The 18187-nt window shown below is 32.8% G+C and overlaps 1 protein-coding gene across 4 annotated transcripts in view; it reads right to left on the bottom strand.

Moving 5' to 3' along the window:
• Nucleotides 1-80: 80 nt before the first annotated feature.
• The window catches only part of TRAPPC13 (trafficking protein particle complex 13), a 36554-nt gene continuing 18447 nt past the window's right edge, over nt 81-18187 (bottom strand). Inside the window, exons 5-13 of one of the 4 annotated variants that reach the window (XM_028506063.2) lie at nt 17750-17877; nt 15231-15303; nt 13865-13909; nt 10122-10139; nt 8067-8200; nt 6737-6935; nt 5395-5495; nt 1891-2041; nt 81-1767 (exon numbers count right to left, since the gene is read on the bottom strand). In XM_028506063.2, the coding sequence (XP_028361864.1) occupies nt 1660-1767; nt 1891-2041; nt 5395-5495; nt 6737-6935; nt 8067-8200; nt 10122-10139; nt 13865-13909; nt 15231-15303; nt 17750-17877 (957 nt within the window). In that variant the 3' untranslated portion in view covers nt 81-1659. The remainder of the gene's footprint in view (nt 1768-1890; nt 2042-5394; nt 5496-6736; nt 6936-8066; nt 8201-10121; nt 10140-13864; nt 13910-15230; nt 15304-17749; nt 17878-18187) is intronic. The other 3 variants (XM_036020339.1, XM_028506080.2, XM_028506072.2) reach the window with 3 other exon arrangements.

Below are 18187 nucleotides of genomic sequence, written 5' to 3'. Positions count from 1 at the left end.
TCCAGAAATGATGGAAGTATCCAGTACAGTGGCTATAAAGTCTTATCATTTAATCAATATTACTCATTGGAAGGCAGACGTTTTACACTGCTTGCACTTTATTTTGCAAAGACATTTCATTAATTATTACTCCAAATCTCACTCTGAATACAGCTTTCATTTTGGACCAATTTGTCATGGCAATAAATAATTATGCACTTGAAAAAAACCCAATTTTTGTATTTGACTTAATGTACTTTTATATGTAAGCAATTATACATACATCTTTACATTTCAACTTACCAAAATAAGTTTTTATTTAACAGGATAATCCCTTTCTTTCCTGATAAAATATTGAAACTTTTATTATATTCATGTTGCAAAGTTGTTTACAATCTTAGCTTTTTCACTGTTTTGTTCATAGCATAAGTATGATTACATGCAGATATACAAAGTTTTATAATATTAGTACATGATTTAGATTTCAAAATCAAGTATCAGAAACTGAAAATCCTTTAAAGATACCTATGAAAATAAGTGGTTTATTTTTTTAATGGAAAAAAACAGGTCTTTTGGACTTAGAAAAGTATCAGGCTTCTTAGTTAAAAATTAACAGAGTAATCAACAATCTAAGAAATAAAACCAATTCTGATCTGCCGTTAGTAACTAAAACAGACATGCAGATTTGTATTCACACACAAACACAGATACACGCCAATATGATAATTTTGAAAACAGGTGGAAGAATTCATACTGTGTTAGCAAATATAATGTTACTCAAGGATCATCCCACTTCTTTTAAACAACTTTTTCTGTTGACTGAGGAGCTAGGAAAAGAACTGGGGTTAACTGAAATATTTCTAAATAAAGTATTATAAGAATTCTCAGGATTTAAGAAACAACTCTATCTTCTAGATCAAGGTCAGCAAACTACAGTCTGCAGGCCAGCTGCCTATATTTGTAAATACCAATGTGCTCTTTTTGCCTACTGGCTTATCTGGCACTACAACAGCAAGGTGGAGTATTTTTAATAGGAACCACATGGCCTGCAAAGACTAAAATATTTAGTATCAGGCCCTTTACATAAACATTTTGCTGACCTCTAGTCTAGATGCTTGCTAAGGACAAAAGGACTCAAATATATTGAGTTTATTATTTTTTAAATTTTTAAAAAATCCTCACCCGAGGACATTTTTTCATTGCTTCTAGCGAGTGAGGAAGAGAAGGAGAGAGGAACATGGATGTTAGAGAGAAAAGCATTAACTGGTTGCCTCCAATACATGCCTGGAGGGGGGATCATTTGTACCCTGTCCCTTGACCTGGAATTGAACCCACAACTCAGGAACATGCCCTGACTGGGAGTCGAACCCTCAACTTTTCCATTATGGGACAACTCTCCAACCAACTTAGCCACACTGGCCAAAGCAAGGATAGAGTTTTTATAGAGCAAAGGTCAATGGTCATTTAAATGAAACAAATATGATATATGTAGAAAATGTACAAATGTTCCTTTAGAATAATACAAGATAAAATCAGTAGGTGGTCTTTTTAAAACAAACATTTAATATTTTCACTATTGTACAGGAAAGAAATTTAAATAACATATTTTGACTTGATCATTTTACAAAGGTGACTAAAATACAGAAAGTTCTGTGAAACTGAATGAAAAGCATAATTTCTTCAGCTTTCCACTTTAATGGCCGAAGATACCACACAGACTTGTGCGATGTCATCATATTCATATGTTCTCTTTAAAAACGTGTCTGTCAGTCTTAAGCCGGAGACACTCTATTGAGAGAAAGATATAGGCCTAAGTTTTCATTGAATGGTCATTAGTAAAGAAAATATGGATACGGTACATGACTATGGGTTAATGGCCCCAAAATACTGGTATTACTGAAAACAACATACCTGCAGCCCCTGTACTGAAGACAATAGAGTAAGGGCAAGACAGAGAGAGGAACTTGGATGTAGCTTTCCAAGCTGTCTTCCTGAAATGCCGCACCAGTGGATAGAATTGGTATTGCACATTTCCAAAACCAGGTCCATAGTCCTTTCACTGCTGGGGAAATCAGAAACATAGGAATAAATCTTGTTCCTTTCACAAGAGGTATGGGATATTCTTGCATTACTGCAAGTGAATTTGTATTCTGAGTGTCCCGGAGAATTAAAAACCAGGAACAAAAATTAAAATATATTGTTTAAAAAATTAATTTACTGGGGTGACATTGGTTAATAAAATTATGTAGGTTTTGGGTGCACAATTCTATAAATCATCAGTAAATTGCATCGTTTGTTCACCACCCCAAGTCAAGTCTCCTTCCATCACTCTTTATCCCCCGTATACCTTCTTCTGCCTTCTTCCATCCCCTTTCCCTCTGGTAATCACCATACTGTTGTCTGTGTCTATGAGTTTTTTTTTAATCCCTTCACCTTTGTCACCTAGCTCTGCAACTCACCCTCCCCTCTGACAACTGTCAGTCTGTTCTCTCTCTCTGAGTCTGTTTCTATTTTGTTAGCCTATTTTGTTCATTAGATTCCACATATGAGTGAAATTATATAACTTGTCTTTATCAGCATAATACTCTCTAATATTTCCCTTAGCATAATACTCTCCAGGTCCATCCATGCTGTCACAAAAGGTAAGATTTCCTTTTTTATGGTTGAGTTGTATATCTATAAAGAACTCATAAAACTCAACATCAAAAAAATCCAATTAAAAAATGAGCAAAGGACATGAATAGACACTTCCCCAAAAAAGATATACACATGGCCCATAGACATATGAAAAGATACTCAACGTCACTAATCATCAGAGAAATGCAAATTAAAACCACAACAACGTATTCGCCTCACACCTGTCAGAATGGATCACCAATAAATCAACAAACAGTAAGTGTTGGGGAGCATGTGGAGAAAAGGGAACCCTTGTGCCTACTGGTGGGAATGCAGACTGGTGCAGCCACTGTGGAAAGCAGAATGGAGTTTCCTCAAAAAATTAAACATGGAACTGCCTTATAACCCAGTGATTCCACTTCTGGGGATATACCTGAGGAAACCTGAAACACTAATTCAAAAGAATATATGCACCTGTATGTTTACTGCAGTGTTATTTAAAATATATCATTTTTGTTTCACTTAAGATGCAATCAGGAAAATGAAAGATGGCATCTTCAAGGGTTAAGAGTGACACTGAGACACATTTGCCTGTCTGGGTGTTGGCCTTGTGGTCTTGTTATTAGACACTTGGCTCCCTGCAGCTGATCTGTTAAGGCTTTGTCATTTCTCTGAGAGACTTCCAGACAGCTGTGTCTAATCTTGTTGCTATACATCTTTCCTATTTCTATTAGGTACTCCACAAGAAAGAGGAAGCAAACTTGAGTCTGACACATGTGCTTTTCCTATTTAATCTATGTTTCTTTACCATGAAGATAACACAAGAAATAACAGGATTTATAAGAAATACTTATTCAGGTTTGTTCTTTGTTAACATAAAAAGTCTGCTTCTGCTTATAATTGATATTACCAGTTCAGCTTAAACATTTTAAAACAACTTTCAAAGTATGAATTCTTAAAAAAAAAACAAAAAACAATGGCTCATGATAAAAATAGTCGCCTGCTCTACCACCACTCGTGACTACTTTAAGATATTCTTTTTTTCTCATAGTTGGTTCCATATTTTAAAATACTTATTTAAATTTTAACTGATTAATTTTTAGACATAATGATTTAAAGATAATTAGCTGTTACATGTGTCTGTCTCCTAAACAAACACTTGAAATGTCTACTAAGTGCCATAGACCAGGTTAGATGCAGTACATGGATTTTCTTATTTAATTTCACAAAAATCCAGTAAGTATGTTTTATGTGTCTATGTGTGTGTGTAGGGGGGTAAATCCCATTTTTTATAGATGAGAGAACTAAAGATCTAAGAAACAAGTGCTTTTTAGGAAAAAAAAAAAAACCTAATTTGAATCACTAAAAGTTAAAGTGAACACCAAAAAGAAACTGAATTAAAAATAAATGTTTGATGGCACTTTTTCATTTGGTCAATAACAGATTTGCTATACCTCCAAAACCTCAAACAAAAATCCAAACGCACACCGTCCGTGCACAGGGTGTTCGTCCTGTGTGTGGTGTTTGCTGAGCTGCTCTGATGTGGCAGGCACTGCACTCACAATACTGGGTAAGACATGGTCCCTTCCCTTGAATAATTCACCATCTAGTGAGGAAGAGACTAATAATTGCAGCAATATACGAGTGTTACTAAAAAACTATGTTAAAATTTGCTATGACAGAGAAAGGGATGATTAACTGGGTATGGGAGGGTCTAGGTAACTTCATAATGGAAGCAGATATTTTTATAATTTCGAAGCATGACTATTTCTTTCTCCCTCTAATGTTGTAAGGTTGAAATGGATATGAAATTAAAAAGAATTATACATTTAGACAGTGGTAGGGATCTATCACTGTAACATACCAAGTAGTAAATAACAGGAGTAGCAAAAGTGACAGGACTGGGATTTAATCCTATGCGTTTGTCTTGAAAGTTCTGTGCTCTGCTTCCTAATAGATAATAGTCTCTCTGTATTATCAAAGTCCTGTTTTCCAATCTGTTGTTATCCCTTATATTAAGTTGATAACATATTTTTACTTTCTTAATATTAAAGATATAGCCCCAGGTATAAATATGGCTCAGAAAAATCTACCTTATTACATTAAATCTGTATTGTATTATTCCATAAAAGCTTATTATCTCATGCTTTAGTAATCTGAAGAGGGAGGGAAGTAGAAACAATGAAAAGAAAATGGACTTTTAGACAAATACAGCCAGTTTAAATTCTGGCTCCTTTTTTCTAGTTCTGAGCTTAAATAAGTCACTTAGCCTCTGAGTTGGCTTTCTCTTGCACAGAATGTGAATGATTAAAACCTACCTCACAGGGTATACTGCATACATGTAACCAAATACACAAACTGCCTAACGCAGTAGGACCTCAAGTACGCAGCTATCAGACAAAGAACTTGGCAGTAGTCAACATCAACATCAGAGAAGACTTTATGTCAAGAGGTAACTCAAGAGAAGACAGCATATGTAAAAGACTTAAAAATTCTCTCTTAGGAGAGAATTAAGAAGTACAAATTGGTAGTTACAAAATAGTCATGGAGATGTAAAATATAGCATAGGGAATACAGTGAATAATATTGTAATATACTATGTATGGTGCCAAGTGGGTACTGGAAGTACTGGGCGAAACACTTTGTAAAGTATGATTGTCTAACCACTGTGTTGTATAGCTGAAACCAATATGAAATAACATTGAAAGTAAACTGTAGTTGAAAAATCAAAAAAATACAAAATTTCTCTTTTAGGTGGGTAAAGAGGAAAGGACATCCATCCACAAACATTGGCATTACCTGCAGTTTGTTATTTTACAGGTAATATGAAAAGGTTCTTCTAGGTTTACGGTATCTGGGATTGCCTCCAAAGACAACCTAACATCTCCATAACCTGGAGCCTAAAAGCAAAAGCAAAAGCAAAAGCAAAACAGTTAAAATACATGTATTACAAAATCTTTCCATTGTAATGAAGGTACTACAGCAGGACATGCACTCAACAGTTGTTGAGTCTCCAGGCTGATGTGCTGAGAAAATATTTTTCAGTCATTCTTCTTCTTCATTCTAACTTCTTTTGCTGCTGCTACCTGTAGAACAGCACTACAGACCCTGGCTGTTTTGCAATAATTACTCCATGTTCAGTAGAGTTATAATGAAATCTCATTATAATAAATCTTATAATGAATCTCATAATGAGTCTCTAAGGAGAGCTTCATTAGGACTCTAGGTCTGTAAATCTCATAGGTAAATAGTAAAGAAATTTCAGGAGGTCTGATCTTAAAGGGATACTTTCCAAAGACACTGTAGCTTATACATACATGTAGGTAAGATTACTGCCTAAACAGAAAGAGGATGATCACTCTGAAATGACCCAGGAAGAAAATCACATCTTTCTCAAGACCTGTGGGCAGAGATGGACGATAGAAACATCACAGCCTGGAACAAGCCATGGCAAGATGACAGCTAATTGCTGTATTAAAAATAGGCCCAGTGACATTTTTTTCAAGTTATTACCTCAAACAGTGAAATAAAAGTAAATTTTAGAATATATCAGAACAGGTAATATTCAGCACAAAGGGAGGATTCTGTAGCATATTTTAACCAGCACAAGAAAAAGAGGACTAGTAGCTATCATCACTCTCAGAGTAGAAATGAGGTAAAATGTCCAACTAATGTTTACAAGATAACTTTAGAGGGACTCATCTTCTGAGTTTCAGATGACTAAAAATTTAAAACATCTTAAAAAAAGATATGAACTGAGTAGGTGACTGTAGAAAGTTTCAGGACATTGCAAAAAAGAAAGTTTTAATACAGTGGAAGTTAAATAAACAGAGGATGAATTATCATAGGCTGGAATAATTAACTGATAAGCAGTTATTTTTAATTGATGTTTGGTAAAGTAAAAAAATCTTGTATCAAGGATAAATAAACATTTGAACATTTTTCATTCATCTCTATACCAATTTTCTACCTACAGGACAGTGAAATTATTAGTCTTTTATCTCTCATTCTCTAATAATACTAATAATGCCTTTTACAGTACTCTGCTTTTTAGTGACAGACCTAGGAAAATTTAAGCTGTTCTATCTACCTGCAGCCCCCATACCAAAAGCCCCATTGAACTTTTTTTTTCCAGACTTACCATTCTTTGAAGTTGGCTGGTCTGTAATCTTCCCCTTTCACCTAGATTGGTTTTCCAAACTATATCCAATTTTCCAATTACTGTTACTCCCTTAATGATGCCTGCTTTTTCTGCAAACTCCTTCTTGGGCTTTAGGCAGTACAAGTATTGGCGTGTATCCATTGGCTGCAAATATGTTCTTGACCCAAATGTAGTTACACTGAGAGGGGTGGAGACAAGAGATGGAGAATTCTCTAGCATCTTTTAAAAGAAAAATCATGTGATTATTCCATTTGACAGGAACTGAATGATTTACCATCCAAAGATCTAGAACAGAACAAGTCAGTTGTTTCAACACAAATGAAAAGGAGTTGTACTGTGAGAATTTATTTTCTTTTATGTTTTTCAGTTGGTATGGAAAATCTTGAGGTTTTTTACACGAGAATGTAATATATTACATATAATAGTGGGTATGTATTAATTAACTGAAAAAATGCTATAGAAATAAAAACTCCTTTTAATCACAACAGAATATTTCTTCTTAAAGCGCACCCTCATCCTTAGCCTTTCTAATGTCTCCATTATTCCATCCTATGCCTCAGTTTTATCATTTGCAGGATAAGATGAAAGGTTCCATATTATCCTTACTGAATTATTATGAAAATGAAAAGAATAAGTCCTTCAAATAAAACATAAAATGCAAACAACTAAGATCTTTATTAGGGCAGTGAAACTATTTTGAGTAATACAATAATGGTGGATACTTGTTATTACATTTGTCAAAATCCATATACTGTACAACACAAAAACTGAGTCCTCATGGATTTTAGTTAATTATAAGTATTAATTCTGGTTCATCAATTGTAATAAATGTTCCACATTAAAACAACATGTAAATAATACGACACTGAGTGGGAAGGGGCAAACTGTACTTTTGAACCAATTTTTCTATGAAAATAAAACTTCTCTAAAACATAAAAGCCTATTAATTAAAAAAAAATAAAAATCATCCAAGAGCCCTGAGCAGTGTGGCTCAGTTGGCTAGGTGTCATTCTGCAAAGCAAAAAGTTGCCAGTTCGATTCCTAGTCGGGGCACATGTGTGGGTTGCAGGTTTGATGCCTGGTCGGGACATGTGTGGGAGACAACTGATTGATGTTTCTCTCTCACATCAATGTTTCTCTCCCTCTCTTTCTCCCTCCCTTCTCTCTCTAAATGTAAATAAATAAAGTCTTTAAAAAATAAAATAAAAACGTTTGTAAAATAAAAACTAAAAAAAATCATCCTAAAGTAACAAATGTTAGAAAAGTTTATACCTTTTCAAAGTAAGAATATTTCATAGTTCATATTTACCATTCTCCAGCTTGGTTGACTGAATTTAATTCTGCTACATTGTACATTATAGATGGCTCCAATGAAACTTTCTCCATAAACATGGGTGAGGTTGTAATATTCTGAATCTGGGCTTCAAGAAATACTTCATCAGTCTGAGGATATAAAAAAAAATATCCACCAAAGTGTGATGGTATTTAAAATATTAACCTCAACAAAAATATTTGATCTATATGAAGAAAATATTAACCACAAATGTGATTAGTTCATGCCTGTAAATCAAAGTTATCATAATTAATGCGAGAAGAGAAATCTTTACCCTAACATAATTAATAGGGGCAAGGTCAAGTGTTAGTCAACTGATAACTTATCAAACAATGGATGGAGGATAACTATAATATTTTTGTATTAAGATAAAATTATTTAACTGGAATTTCATTTACAAATGCCCTAAAATCTACTATAAGTCATTCAAATGTTAAAATAAAATTTAGTATGAATAACATACTTGTGCACCTATCATTTCAGTGATATGTTAAGTAGGTCTCATTATAACATTTGAACATAATATCACCTCTAGTATTATATTACTTCAATTTTTAGATAGCATAGAGACCACTAGTACAGTAAATAATATCTTTTGTATAATCTTATAGGATTTAACCTTAATTAAAGCAATTTGTTGTGCCCATTAGTAATTTCTTAGTTCATTTAAAATACATATTTAGGGCTAAAAAATATGTGATTTATACCTGACAATTTTAGAACTTTTAAATAAAACAAAAGACATTTTGCAATCTCGGTGACAATTTGAAAAATGATGCTATTCAGTAGCATTTTAATCAATGGGTAGTTTAATAAGTATTTTTATAAAAATTTTTTTATTCCCTGATTATGCTAAACATCCTTTTTATAACTTTAGTTATTTTGTGTGTTTCTGTGTGTAACTGAAGAATAACAGATGTGCTTTATTTTATAAACTAACATAAAAAACAACGCACTAAAGATATTCAAGAATTAATTTGTTCAAAATTTTATAGTTATATATGTATATGTATAAAACAAAATAAACTATGAGCAAAATAATTTGGCACTTACAAGCTTTTTAAAAACTAAATCCAGAAAATGGAAATCATTTGCAAATATAATGATAAGATTATTTTCTAATGTATCATTATTTAAAATAAAACAGGTTATTTAATTCTTGGTACATGTGCTCAAATGAAAATAGGTATACAATGATGTATCAGTTTAAAATAATATATCATTTAAAGGCATTATTGTGCTACTTTTTCTCAAAAAAAAAAAAAGCCTAAACATATCCCATCAATCCATTGCTTTAAAAATAACCATAGACCCACATTTCAATTTTAAAAATGCAATCTTCTGCATAAATTAGGAAGAGTTTAGAGAAGATGAAAGAAAAACAGGTAGCATAATGGAAAATTAAGTTAGTTTGAATAGTTAGTACAAAATAATTTAACATTTGAAAAATTAGGCATCCAGAGCTAAGGCAGTGATGCAGTTATTATGTATGTATTGTAACATTGTATAAGCAAATACTGCTCATATTAAACAGAAATTTGAATATATGATTTTAGCCAACTTGGGAAAATTTGATTTTCTTCTGTTTCCTGTTGTCAAAGGGCCATCTTTACCTGACCCAGGCTTAAAACTAAAACCACTGAGCAGTTGAAGATAAATTTCAACTAGATACTTGACTCAAACAATTGAGGTATTAGTAGGGTATTTTACAGTAAGATGTTGAAAATCCCAAGGCTATTTTAAGCAAGGTCAACATGTCTCTTTTAAAAAACACCTAATGGAAAATCACTAAAAAAGAAAATATAATTGTTTCAATATGACTATTTGATTTTCTGATCTATTTTTCTCACCGAATAAGACAATCAACACAAATATTAAAAGTACAAAAAATTATACACATCTTTTTGAAGTCAAATATGTGGTATTCACACTAACTTTGTTTTTCCACTATGTTTTGCAGAGATATTAATTAGAGAGTCAAAAAGTGGTGAGTAAGATAAGCATATAAATTTATAATAAAAATCAAATTACCACAGAACTGAGGTCACTCTAATGGAAAAATAAAAAAAGAAAAATTAGAAAAATCAGAATTAAATGTTAAAGAAAAAGAATAACTAACTTTAAAATAAAATGCATTTCTGCATTTTTTTTAATTTACTAAACATGACAGCATTAGTAAAACAAGAAAGTAAACAGAATGCTACATAAAGAAATATGACAAATCATTTTTCTAAAAAGGTGAAACTGCGAAGGTTAAATGAATAGAGACAAACACAACAGGTAAATACTTAAACAGAAGTGAATATTCAAGGGCACATCTTGGGCAGCATAAATATATCCATGCCTTTCTAGTTCTATAAATTCTTTACTACATTGTAATTCTTCACAGGTTACTTAAAATGGATACACAGTGTCCTCCACATTCAGAATACATACACTGTAGAGCTCCTACATTTATCTAATAACAGAATCCTTTTTTCAAGGAGCATCTTGTGTGATTAGGGTTCTATGGGTCACACTTCAGAGAATGCTGGACTAGAATCAGACAACTGAGAGTTTCATCTATTCCTGTTAATAGGTTTCATAGTTACTCTTTCTTTTCCATATATATTTCCAAAGCTACTTATTTATCAAGAGCCATCTCAAATGTCCTTCTTTTGTTACATAGCTGGAAATCCTATTTCCCAGAGCATTAATACACTTCATGATCTAGTGGGGGAGGGACACTTATCTTGTAGTTATGCCATGCCCATGCTTTCAACTAGATCTAAGTTCCTTGAGGATTGGAAGGATGTTCCATTTATATATATTTCTTTTCATTACCTGGCATGGAGCTCTGTACCCAGCAGGCAACTAAACATTTGAATCCTAGCATCTAATGCCACTAATCTTGCTATGCATTCCTGTTGTAGAAGATTACAACAAAGTTTCTCATAAAACTTTTTCTTTCGGTGATTCACGTATTATTGGAATTCTGAGAAACAGCATAAAAATGTCTGCAACAGCCCTGGCTGGTGCAGCTCAGTTGATTGAACGGTCATGGGTTTGATTCCCAATCAGGGCACATGCCTGAGTTGCAGGTCAGGCCTCCAGCAGGGGGCATGCAAGAGGCAACCACACACTGATGTTTCTCTCCCTGTCTTTCTCCCTCCCTTCCCCTCTCTCTAAAACTATAAAAATAAAATCTTAAAAAAATGTCTGCAACAAATGTAGGGCTAATTTTAGTTGTATAAGGACCATCACATGGAGTAATAAATATGACCTACTGTTATTCTGGTTTTACTGTTATAATGTCCCTGAACTTCCTTCTTGGGGTCAGTAGAATCTGCCTCACCTTGTTTGTTTATTTCTTGTTTTTAAAGAGATGTCTATTTTCAAAAGTTCAGAATTTTACTAAAATTTTTATTGCTAAAGTTTGTTAGCAAAGGTTAAAATTTGTGTCTACCTATGTTAGTTGAAAAAGGCAGCAAATAAAATTGTTACTATGATTATAAAAACAGATTATAGCCCTGAGTGGTATGGCTCAGCGGGTTGGGTGTTGTCCCACAAACTAAAAGGTTGTCGTTTTGTTCCTGGTCAGGGCAAAAGCCTGGTTTGTGGACCAGGTCTCAAGTTGGGGATGTGTGAGAGGCAACTGATCGAAGTTTATCTCGCACATTGATATTTCTCCCCCTCTCTCCTTCCCTTCCCCTCTCTCTAAAAATAAATAAAATCTTTTTATAAAACCAGAATACTACATATAAATTAGTAAAGACTGAAAGTGGAGTATGGATTTTTCATTAGAAAAATCAGTATAAGGTGTGGTAAAATTGTGGCTTGCTTTCATTTTAAAGAGTATGTCACCTTTATAATATTATTCATGGATTAACTAGCAATTTAAAAAACTATTTGCAAATCACTCTGAATATTAGTGTTATAAAACTACTTGTTAAATATCCAAATAAACCAACACATTTGCAACAAAGAACACCTAAAATATCTTAACATGCACTTTCTTAGGAGCCACTTATAGAAAAAAAAGTCCCACCTACAGCCCTATTTATTTCCAATTTTCTAACATATCTAACAGAATAGTTAAAAATTACCCCTCATACTATGAGTGAAATCTGTCTCAGAAAAGTAATAAATTAATGAGGCTACTTAAAATTCATCAAGCTAGCCCTGGCCAGGTGGCTCAGTTGTTTGGAGCGTTGTCCCATACACCAAAAGGTTGTGGGTTTGATACCCAGTGAGGGCCCATACTTAGGTTAATGGTTTGATCCCTGGTCAGGACAGTATGGGAGGCAACCAACTGACATTTCTCTCTCACATCCAAGTTTCTCTCTGTCTCTCTGTCTTTCTGTTTCTCTGTCTTTCTTAACCCCTGTTTCTTGCTCTCTAAAATCGATAAAAAACAAATCCTTGGTGAGGATTAAAAAATAAACAGAAAATAAAATTTACCAAGCTAAATAGTTATACTGTAATTAATCAAAAGTATATTATTAATAACAAAAATGCGGAACAAATGTAGTATCCCAACTCCCCTTCCTCCCAAAAAGAAATGCCAAATCTTTAATCATCTAGTAATCTCCTTGACAACATTGTATCCTCCCATCAAATATGTATGCTTTTCACTACAATATCCCATGTGCATTTGCAACTCTGTTTGGAAAGCCTTCAACGCTCTGACACTATGACATTTCCAGCATTCCTTCCTTCCAGGCTCTGTTGCAGTTCCCCTACCCTCTTCCATGAAGCTTCTTCAGACTACTCCACAATCTCATCCCCAGAGTTCCAGACTCACTTTATACTACAGTAGGTAGTTTTGTTATTTTATGCCTTTTTTTCTTTTCTCCTCATATGTCTTTACTGTAGGTCAGGTTCTTCATCTGAGGCATCTTAGTATGCCCAGTGGTAGAATAAACTTTATCCTGAATAAAAACTCACATGATGATGGTAAAAATAACTACCAAATTTGAAAATTTCTGATTATCATCTGGTTCTGGAGTAATAAAGATGTAATTTTCATTTCAAAATTTTATAGTTGAGTATCTCAGAGCTGATCACTGTGGTATGAAACACATGATATTTGGGGGGTGATGGGCCCATCAGGAAATCTGCTTTTTCTGGAGCTCTAGGAGCCGCGATTAAAGTAGAATTTTAGAAAATTCAAGCAATAAAACCTTTCTCCAATAGCAAACTCTATTTTATCGCTTTTTGTTAGAATAGAATATAGCTTTTGTATTCTAAAAGTTACTCTTTCTGTATTTTTGCCAAACTTGTTTCTCCTAAGGAGTGTTCTAAGCCATTCTCCAAACTCAGCAACCTAACTCTGCCTGGCACACTCACTTCCCAGAACAAAGACTTGAATATGCTGAGCTCTACTTATCAATATTTATCCATGCAAATATTAAATCTTTTTTGCAGGGTTAGAGCTACTATTTCAATTTCAGTAATATCAGAATCACACTGTAAATACCTAACAGATTCCTGATGTTTTCAGACAGAGACAAGAGCCATTAAACAGAAATTGTACGGCAGTCATTTAATGAAAGGGGTGAAAGCCTCACAAAATTAACAATGACAAAAAAAATCAGGACATACTGATTCCATGTCAGATTAAAGAGATCTACAATGAAATTATTCACTTTTAACTTTATGCTCATTTTTCACAAGTAATTTACAGTATTATCAGCAATTTACTTTGATATGAAAAGAAATGTAATACATCATAATTTTAGTCAAATAATATCTTAATGTTTTATCTGAAATCCCATTATGTGTTTGACACTTACCTCTGCATTGTAAAATTTGGTTTTTACATCCAGTGGCTTGAGAACCTAGTTGAATAAAGCATATCAATCAGGACAGTCTTCTGATTTGACCATTTACTTTTGTTTGCTTGTTTTAAGTAGCAGAGCTTAAATTCATCAAAATCATTTTCAAATTTTAATTTTAACAGACCTTTCTAGTAGCTATAGAATACTTTTGTAAAAACAAAAATCCCCCAAAACAATCCTAAATGCACATTTTTAAAAGGCAACCATAATTTTGTGACTAGGTGATAGTTATTGGGTTTTACTTCATTACATTTAACTAACTAAACACATATACCATATTTTGCTGTGTATAATGCACTCCCGTGTATAATATGCACCCACATTTTAAGCTCAACTTTCAGGGAAAAAAATCTTCATTTTAATTTTTTTGACTTAATTTTTTATATACTTATATTTAGAAACAAAACCAACTTTTCATATCCCAGGTTATTGTTTTACATACGGATATTGTTATTGCTTTCTGGAGTTATGTTTTTCATGGATAATCGTAAATAAAAGAATTAAAAACATTTATATAGATACAGAATTAGAACTGCCCATGTATAACACACATCCTTATTTTTCTCAGAAATGTGGGCAAAAACATGTACATTATACACGGCAAAATAAGGTATTTCAGTATTTTTCTGTATGTGTCACTAAAAAAATGTTTACCAAAATAATTGAAGCTTTTTTTCCAAAAGCATGCAAAATCTTAAACAAATGAAAAATGTAGCAAAGCAATAGTGAAATATTTCCTATTAATAATTCTTTTTCTTTCACTTACAGGAATAAAAAATATATGTACAGCACCATATATACAAATATATAGTAGTCTTGTCTCCCAGTTAACACACATACATATGTTAAACCAGTGGCTATTAACTATTTCTGACCACTGACTTTGAAAATCGTATACAAATACAAAATTCTACCTACAATTTCAGTGACTCATGGAGTCCCCGATTAAGCTTGGTGTCCTCAGCCCAAGTCAATAATCTTTCATTTCAATGTTTTCTTAGAAATCTGATACAATTTACACCTTTTATCTGGGCTATACAATCATTTTGTCCCTTTTGTAGATTCTTCATTGCTTTATCAAGTCTGGGGGGTTAAAATCTTCAAGTTTCATTACAAAAATATTACACTGGTAATGATAATTTTTCTGCTTTCATTTAACTTAATTACATCTAACTTTAGATTACCAGCAATAGGACAAGTCCAACGTTATTCATCTATATGCTTCTCTTGGAGTCTGTTTTCACTGTGGATAGATAGTGGTAACTAAACTTCCAGGAAAATAGAGGCATGTCAAAAAATTTATTACTATGATATTCAATACCTGAAATTTGAAGAATTTTCTAAAATACATTTTTTCTCCGCCCTGAGTTGTATAACTCACTGCACACACCAAGCTGAAACAGAGAGATGTCTTAATGATTTGGAATCATTTTCAATTTTGTTTTTTAATGGTATATCTACTACACCTCAATCCTACCTACAATTCTGGAAAATATTTATACCAATGATATGAAAGTGTGGTCAAATGAGCCTAGAGCAGGAAAAAAAGTTTCAGCAGATATGAATATAATTACATGAATAAGAAAGTTCTGATTAATAAAATGAGATAGATTTTTTTACAGCCAAAAGTCTGTAACTTTTCCTTCAAAATGTGGAATATATTCCAAAATAAATTCCATAATAACCAAATGGTTGAATGTAAAAAAGAACTTCATATAATTTATGAAAACAATACAAGTTTTTAAAAAAAATTCTAGGATGGAGAAAGACTTGGTAATATAAATGTAATGGGAAATAAAGATTCTTGAACATTTTTTAACTGAATAAATCAAAGACACTAAAACAAAATTTAAAAGCAGACAACTGGGATAAAATACTTCTAATGATACAAAGGGAAAGTGGTTAGATTCTTAACATACAAAGAATTCTTTTCAGTCAATCTGCGAAATTCATATCTCACTCAAATTAGGAGGAAAGGAACACATAGATAAATAGTAATATCATACTTGTCTAACAAAAGTGACAATCTTCAGCCTCACAAGTAACAAATTAAAATAATGAGATAAGATATTTCCATGTCTTAATATTTGGCAAAAATTCTTTATAAGTGATATCAGGGTTGGTGAGGTTTTAAAGAATCTAACTCTGTACACTACTAGTGGTTATAAAAAATTTAGAAAACAATCCTGAAGAAAAACAGCTTAAAAGATGTTTATATTTCCCCATAATAAACCCACTTCAAGCAATCTATCATCAGGAAAATTAATTAAAGCGTTAATCATGGTGTTACTTGTAATAGTGAAAAACTGAAAGTCCAACATTAGAGTGAATAAAGTACATGATCCACTTTTGTAAGATAAAGCCATTTAAAAAATAATGTTTCAAAGAATACTGACTCAAGTGGGGAAATATTCACAGTGAAATGAAGAAGATAAAACCATGGGAAATGATAAAAGTTTTATAAAATATTATGTAAATTATTTATACACACCTGTTATCTATATGCACATAAAAAGGACAGAAAAAATATATACCAATATTTTAATAGTGATTATACTAGGTGATGACATTGTAGCTAATTTAATTTCTCCTTTATACTTATGCCTAGTACTAATCCAGGTGCTAGGTATGTAGTGTTGAACAAAACACAATACCAGCTGTCAAAGTGTTCACCATAGGGAGCAGTATAACAAGATATTAATACAGGTCTTGAAGACAGATTTAGATTTGAGTTCTATGTCATTTTTTACTAGCTGTTTAATTCTACAAGAGTCTTATTTTCTGTAAAATGATAATTTTACACATTCAAAATTTCAATAAATTCAATTTCAACAAATTTTGACCTCTGCTCTCTGCTAGGTCAATGAGCATGAAAGCCACTCAATAAGTAATTTAAGTACAAAAGACATATTAAAAATGACAAGTTGAGGGTACTATAGAATAAACAAAAAGGGTGACGAATTGAGTCTAGGAGGTGAGGAAAGCCTCTCTGAGGTAATGCCAAATCTGAGATATGAAGAAATAGAAGTAAACTAAACAAAATGACACAGGCATTCCTTTGTAGGGGAAGAATACAATTCAAGTCGTAGAGTTCAGAAGGAAAAGAAGTCCAGTATGACTGCAATGTAGAGAGTGTGAGAAGAGCGAAGAGAGATAGAAGTAGAGTAGCTGGAAAGAATTAGGTCGTGGAGAGCTTTGTAAAACCTATACAAAGTCAGAATTTCCTAGGGGTAGTGAGAGGTCACTGAAGAGTTAAGTGAATTATCCAAGATCACACAGTTAATAAACGATGAAGCTGAAATTTGAATTCCTGAAAACTGGACACCAAAGCTCATTCTTGATCATAGAATATATGTTTTAAAATGTCTACAACAGAACTTGTCATCAAAATGCACTGATTAAGTAATAGGTAATATTTTATACTTTCATACTATGTAATTCTTTAAGACGAAGAAGATAAGCAGAAATGGTGACACAAGTGGGAGAGGAAGAGATGATAATAAAAGAGGTAATAAGAACTAATAGAACTTGTGAATTGATTTAGTGGTATGATAGTGAAGAAGTTGAAAATTAGATGGCTGAAATGTTCACATTTACTTCTCAGACTGAAAGAAAAATAAAGTTTAACATTCAAATACATACAAAATATTCTATTTAAAGTTTGTTTCTTGTGCAAAAAAACAAAACAAGAAAAATAAAGTTTGTTTCTGGTAAACATGAAACATAAAATTCCTTCTGAAGCAGGCCTTAGGTTTAAAGATAAATAGAAATAAGGCAACCATTTCAAATACAGGCATATAAAAAGAAAAGCCTTCTAAAACTAGAATAAATAATCCTTACATGTGTGTTCCAATTTCCTTTACTTCATGGTGTATAACATCATCGATACAACAATCGGGTTTAAGTTCAGCCACTGCAGCATTGGAGGCTGAAAGATTTAAACGCTGAGAGCTTGTCTGAAGATCAGCCTTGAAAGAAAGTGGTAAGAAAAAGCCAAATGAAACTGGTTACCTACGCAGTGTGGATGGGTATGGGTCCAAAGACTAGGGGAACATGAAAAAAAGAAAGCAGGATGAAGGAAGAGCAATACTTTTCTCTATAAATCTTTCTGGATAACTCTTATACCTAGAACCATGGCAATGGTTCACACACACATACACATAAAAATAATAAAATCAACCAGGTAGTAGGGGGAATTCAAAAGTAAATACAGAAGACTCACACTACTATAGGGGTTGTTCTTGACCTATCTGTATCAAAATACCCAAACAGCATTTC

The sequence above is a fragment of the Phyllostomus discolor genome, chromosome 3 (genome assembly GCF_004126475.2).
Source record: "Phyllostomus discolor isolate MPI-MPIP mPhyDis1 chromosome 3, mPhyDis1.pri.v3, whole genome shotgun sequence".
Taxonomy (NCBI): Eukaryota; Metazoa; Chordata; class Mammalia; order Chiroptera; family Phyllostomidae; genus Phyllostomus; species Phyllostomus discolor.
The sequence above is the reverse complement of the archived record's forward strand: the minus strand, read 5'-3'. Positions and strand labels throughout refer to the sequence as shown.